Source organism: Nylanderia fulva, unplaced genomic scaffold (genome assembly GCF_048542155.1).
Source record: "Nylanderia fulva isolate GAGA-0341 unplaced genomic scaffold, ASM4854215v1 Scaffold1, whole genome shotgun sequence".
NCBI classification, from domain to species: domain Eukaryota; kingdom Metazoa; phylum Arthropoda; class Insecta; order Hymenoptera; family Formicidae; genus Nylanderia; species Nylanderia fulva.
Window position 1 is genome coordinate 1,082,213 of NW_028189192.1, and position 6,067 is coordinate 1,088,279.

A 6,067-nucleotide genomic window follows, 5' to 3' on the forward strand; every position below is an offset into this window, starting at 1 on the left:
CGGAGCTACCGTATCCATGGAAACGCGCGACCAAGTCCCGCCCCGGGGGTAGCGCGGAACCAACCCGAAGCGATGACGAGCGTCGCGACGCCGGCCAATGCGGACAGACTCGAAGCCTTCAACCCTCTTCTCCTCGGCGGGAGGAGGATGGGGTTGGGGGAGGCGATGATCGCGCACAGGGGGTTGAAATCGCACCGCGAGCGCACCGATACGCGACCCTTAACGTTGTCGGTGAACGACAGTGAACGGGCTGGTGAGTCTCTCGCGATTCGCGCTTTGATCCTGCGGCGATCAATTCGACCTCGGGATGTTCGCGAGATGAACGCCGCCTAAATTATATGGCCACGTAGTAGTAGGCTTAGGGGTGCGCGCGTGCATTGTGTCGATGTGCATGAGGAAGGAGAGTGACTGGTTTCACAGAAAAGTGTGACACATTCCTCTTCGTGTATCATCCCCAGCAAACAGCGATATATACCATAATTGTTACATTGCTATAATAAAACGGAATATAACAGGTAATATAACGTGTACGTTACATGTAACATCTATGTTAGTTGTAATTTCCCACTCATAGATGTAACATTTTAATAGAACATATATTACATTGTAGTTATATTGTAATTATATACCAAATAGCACATTGATGTATTGATAAGTCAGTGCTATCTTGGGATATAATGACAATATAACTACAATGTAATATATGTAATATTAAAAATGTTACATCTATGAGTGGGAAATTACAACTAACATATACGTTACATGTAACGTGCTTAAGTATGTAACATTTATATACTGTGTTTGCTGGGTCGTTTCCTCAGCAAATTATTCTACCCTGACTCTGATAGATGCGGGAGACGCGAAGGGGGATTCGCATCGTCTCTTGATGGCTTTACTTCGAAGTGGCGCGAAGATAGCAATCTAATAGTATTCGCTAGAATTACAGGGCGCCAAGAGGCGAGGATGTAACCGCGTGAGGAGACATCCGCCCTAATCGCGTACAGAGTTGTGTATAGAGCACGAGAAAGGGAAGATGCAGTCTTCCACCTGCCAGCAGCAACAAGCACAACCAGGTCAGAACGGAACCTCCGCTAGCAGGACGTCGTTCCTCATCGAGGATATCCTTAGTCGCGGCACCGTCACTCCCCATCATCCCCATCATCACCAGTTGCACCACCAGCATCATTTGACGTCCACCTCCGCGCAGCATCATCAGTATCAGCAATTCACCAGTCTGCTACCCGGTTATCCCGCAGCACCGCCTGCCGCGGCGGCCTTCCTTCTGCCATTCTTCGGTAGCGCCGGCATGGGGGTCGGCGTGGTACCAGGAGTCGGGGAGTTAGCGGCCTTGAAGCACTGTCGCCGACGAAAGGCCCGAACCGTGAGTATATTTTCTTTATCCGATTCAAAACGCAAACCCTACGTAAATTTCCACAAACTCCAGTCACCTTAAATCGACCCAGCAATTGGTTCTAAGTTGGCTGATGATGTGTGAGTCAATCAGCCTGTATAAATTGACTTTGTTTAATTTATTCGCGCATTATTCCGCAACGTGTCTCTCTCTTTCTTTCTCTCTTCTCTCTTTCTGTCAACTGCGTCGAGATAGAAACAATAGTTTGGTTCCTTAAAATTTCAGGTGTTCAGCGATCAACAACTGGCGGGTTTGGAAGCCAGATTCGAGGTGCAGAGATACCTGAGCACCCCCGAGAGGGTTGAACTCGCGGCTGCATTACATCTGTCCGAGACCCAGGTGAAAACGTGGTTCCAGAATCGACGGATGAAACATAAGAAGCAGTTGAGGAAGCAGAACATAAGTGGCGGGAGCAATTCTAATTCGGGACAACAATCCCTGTCTGTCACATCGCCCGCTGGCAAGTTACATTCTTCTCTTTTGACATTTGATCAAATCAAGCTTTTACGTTGTTATTCGTCTCGGGTTTTTCGGAGCAACCACAATTTTATAGTCAGAATCAGATAATAAAGTTAACGAAAATACGGCGATTTCATGAAGCGCGACTCTGCCAAACTAAGTAAATGTAAGTTAATGTAGATTCAAACTTAACGGAACGTCGCGATAATCGGTATCTGCGGAAATTCCGCAACGCGGAATTTAATCGTTAAATTAAATCTACGTGTACTGACCTTTCGATAAACAGCTGCGAGCAGTATATTCCCGCGCCGCAGATTAATTGACTTGGATTAATGACACTGTGTCCTAGATAAGCGAATTCATGAATGGCCGCATTTATGTCTATGATAAAAAATTATATACACATACACAAATACGTACGTATGCATGTATTATATACGTTTCTATGTGACTTTTACGAATTCCACCACGACATATTCGTGTAAAGCGCACACGTAATCCTCGAAATATCGTAATATCGTAATGGCGGATATTCGGTATACGTAGTAATAGCGATAGTAATAGTAGCCATGTAAAGGGAGGGAGGAGAAAAGAGAGAGGGAGGACAATATATATACATATATATATATATATATATATATATGGCTCGAAATGTTAAACAAACTACGGATCGAGTCGATACGCAGACGCGGCAGCATCCGGGGATTAATAGACCGTAGTTATCGGTTAATCTGGTCCCGGGGACCGGCCGCGCGTTATAACGGTCGGTTGTCGTTAAATACTTCCCCGTTGTCACGCTAATGGGGCGGATATCTGCATATAACGCAACCAAAATACCGCTGACAATAAATTACGCAAGTTCTAGCTTAACTAGCCAGACCGTAACCGTGGTTACGTCGCGAGGAACTATAATCATTAACCGTATATCTGCGTAATAATGCGTGTCGCATTCCAGGGATATTACCGTAATCGCTCGTCCGGCATGACGTCCACGCAAATGTTACAAAGGAGGAGGAGAGTCGGGCTTTTGCCAGTTTTATACATATATACAGGAAACGAAATATAAATTTATTTATTTAATTTTCCTCTTATTTATATATATATATATATATATATATATATATATATTGTTTTCCTCTTTATAGGGCGGAGACGCCAAGACTACTTTGGAATATAAAAGTGATCGTTTAACGAGACCGCGCGCGAGACACCATTTTGAGCGATTTAAATAGTTTGACCCGCGCTTATGTAGCATTCGACGCGCTATATAAAGTTGTTCGTCTCGGTAGACAAGATGGCTCCGTTCTCCGGTTGAAGAGGGGTGGGCTAACCGAGTTACATAGACGTCTCCTTGGCAGCGACCAAGAAGAGGAGAGATATCGCGGGGTTAGAGGAGTGGTGTGGAAGTACACGTAGAGAAGACCGCCTCGACGTCTTTAGACTCGGCCGGGGCTATGTAAGGAACCCGGGAGAGAGAGAGAGAGAGAGAGAAAGAGAGATTCGTTCCCTCCTTCGGCGACGTTCTCTCCTTCCCGCGTCTCGTTCCGCTTCCTTACATCCCCGTCTTGGAGAAAATTGCTCAATTACCCGCTAAGTGCTCGGTCAGATCTCTATATTCTCGATTGTTCGCCGTTAAGGGCTATCGGTAGGCCGTAATAGCCGATGACGTAAGCGCGGATCTGATTTTCATTCAAATTCGAGAGAACAAGAACGAAACTGGATAAAAAGGATATTTATTAATATTTTTTTATCTTCCTGTAGCGTTATAAAGGGATGAAACTAACAACCCCTATTTAATTTTTTTAAATTCTATCATTTTTAGAGTATACGCGTTTATAATAAGAAATCATCCCCTAAAGTTTCTCGCGTTTATTCAGATACACCCTGTATAGGGTGTATCTGAATATAAATTTATATAAATTTAAATATTTACACACACAGACCAAAATAATACAAGAGAAAGAAAAGCATTTACAGATATACCCAGCAAACACAGTATATAAATGTTATATACTTAAGCATGTTACATGTAACGTATATGTTAGTTGTAATTTCCCACTCATAGGTGTAACATTTTTAATATTACATATATTACATTGTAGTTATACATGTATTGTCATTATATTCCAAGATAACACTGACTTATCAATACATCAATGTGCTATTTGGTATATAATTACAATATAACTACAATGTAATATATGTTATATTAAAATGTTATATCTATGAGTGGGAAATTACAACTAACATGAATGTTACATGTAACGTACACGTTATATTACCTGTTATATTCCGTTTTATTATAGCAATGTAACAATTATATATCGGTGTTTGCTGGGATATTATCCCAGCACACTCAGTATATAAATGTTATATACTTAAGCATGTTACATGTAACGTATATGTTAGTTGTAATTTCCCACTCATAGATGTAACATTTTTAATATTACATATATTACATTGTAGTTTTATTGTCATTATATCCCAAGATAGCACTGACTTATCAATACATCAATGTGCTATTTGGTATATAATTACAATATAACTACAATGTAATATATGTTCTATTAAAATGTTACATCTATGAGTGGGAAATTACAACTAACATGGATGTTACATGTAACGTACACGTTATATTACCTGTTACATTCCGTTTTATTATAGCAATGTAACAATTATATATCGGTGTTTGCTGGGATATTATATTTGTTTCTTGGGTTCGATGCGAGCGGATGAGGGTCTTGAAACAACATATATCTGATGATGATGATTTGTGTCGACAGAACGGCCGGTCGATTTTTCGCTGAGCGGCGGACGCGAGTCGCGCGCGAGCAGCGACGCGCCCGCGGATTCCGACGACGAGGACGACGACGAGATCGACGTGCTGGGTGACGAGACGCCGTCGCCGACCCCGACGCCGACGGCGACGCCGGCACCGACCCCGACGTCGACCCCGACGTCGACGCGAAGCGGTGCCCCGTCGAGACGCTCCGGCACGCCGCCGAGGATCCCGCATCCCGGAGCGGCGATCCTTCCGCAGCATCCTCACCCGCATCCGCACCTGATCGGCCTCCATCATCAGCCGCATCATCAGCAGCACGGCAACAGTCAGCATTCCGCCCAACGTCCGACGCATCATCGCTGAGATACGACGTTCTCGCTCGTTTTTCTTACCCGGAATCACGGCACGACATATGTAGAGAAGGAAAAGAGATAATCCTCGCATGTTCGAATATATCGAGCGGATTTATCTCGAAAATTTATCAGAGCTTAAAGCTTCCAAAGCCGCGTAACACGCACGGAGAACATCGTGGAATTTTGCAGAGCATCGGCAAAGAGAGAGAGAGAGAGAGAGAAAGAAAAAAGAAAGCAACGTCTCATGTCCTCCAAAGGTATTTATATACGGTCATTGAAATGATTGACGCAAATTCGACGGAATTGGAATCGTCGCCGGAAACTGGAACTGGAGTTTTATCCCCCGGTGTTTTCCCGAAATCTACTTTTTATATAGCTAAAATACGGTATAAAGAGAAATACGGTATCTGGTCTGTTGTTACCTTTTATAGTCAAGTGTATAAAAAACTAGGCCGTGGTTTTCGTTGAAAATTAAACTATCATACTCTAACGCGATATGTGTGTGTACGTTTGTTTCTCCTCGATCGTCTCCAGATTTCAGTTTTCTTTTCAATCGAATCTCTCGAGTGTCCCTCTTGTGTGTGTGCGGAAAAGAGAGAATCATTTTTTTTCTTTTTACTAGAAGAACGCAATTTCAAAAGACACGGTAGTGTTCACACAAAATATTAAATATTTAAGATTAAATATAAATGTATCTTGCAATAAGCAGTTTAATACACATGTGCAGAGAGAGAGAGAGAGAGAGAGAGAGAGAGAGAGAGAGAGAGAGAGAGAGAGAGAGAGAGAGTTCTTATTAATCTAAATTAAATATTGCAGCAAGTTTGTTTACATAAAGAAACATTGCTATATATTTCTCTAGAAATATATTTATTGAATATATTGTTTGGTTAAAAAGCAGCAAGAATTTCTAGAGGAGAAATATTGCATCGATAATTGATTAATAATAATTAAATAATGCTTATATGATAATGAATAATTTATTGATTATAAATAAATATTTTGATATGATACAAAATAATGTAACTTGATCATATCGTTTAAAAATACTATACGAAAGACAGA

The 6,067-nt window shown here is 42.0% G+C and overlaps 1 protein-coding gene across 1 annotated transcript; it reads left to right on the forward strand.

The window, feature by feature from the left end:
* Positions 1-522: 522 nt before the first annotated feature.
* Positions 523-5,500, forward strand: bsh (brain-specific homeobox). Its single transcript, XM_029313908.2, has 3 exons — positions 523-1,381; positions 1,637-1,871; positions 4,654-5,500. The coding sequence occupies exons 1-3, from the start codon at positions 1,034-1,036 to the stop codon at positions 5,013-5,015; spliced, it is 945 nt and encodes a 314-aa protein (XP_029169741.1). The 5' UTR covers positions 523-1,033; the 3' UTR covers positions 5,016-5,500.
* The last annotated feature ends 567 nt before the right edge of the window (positions 5,501-6,067 follow it).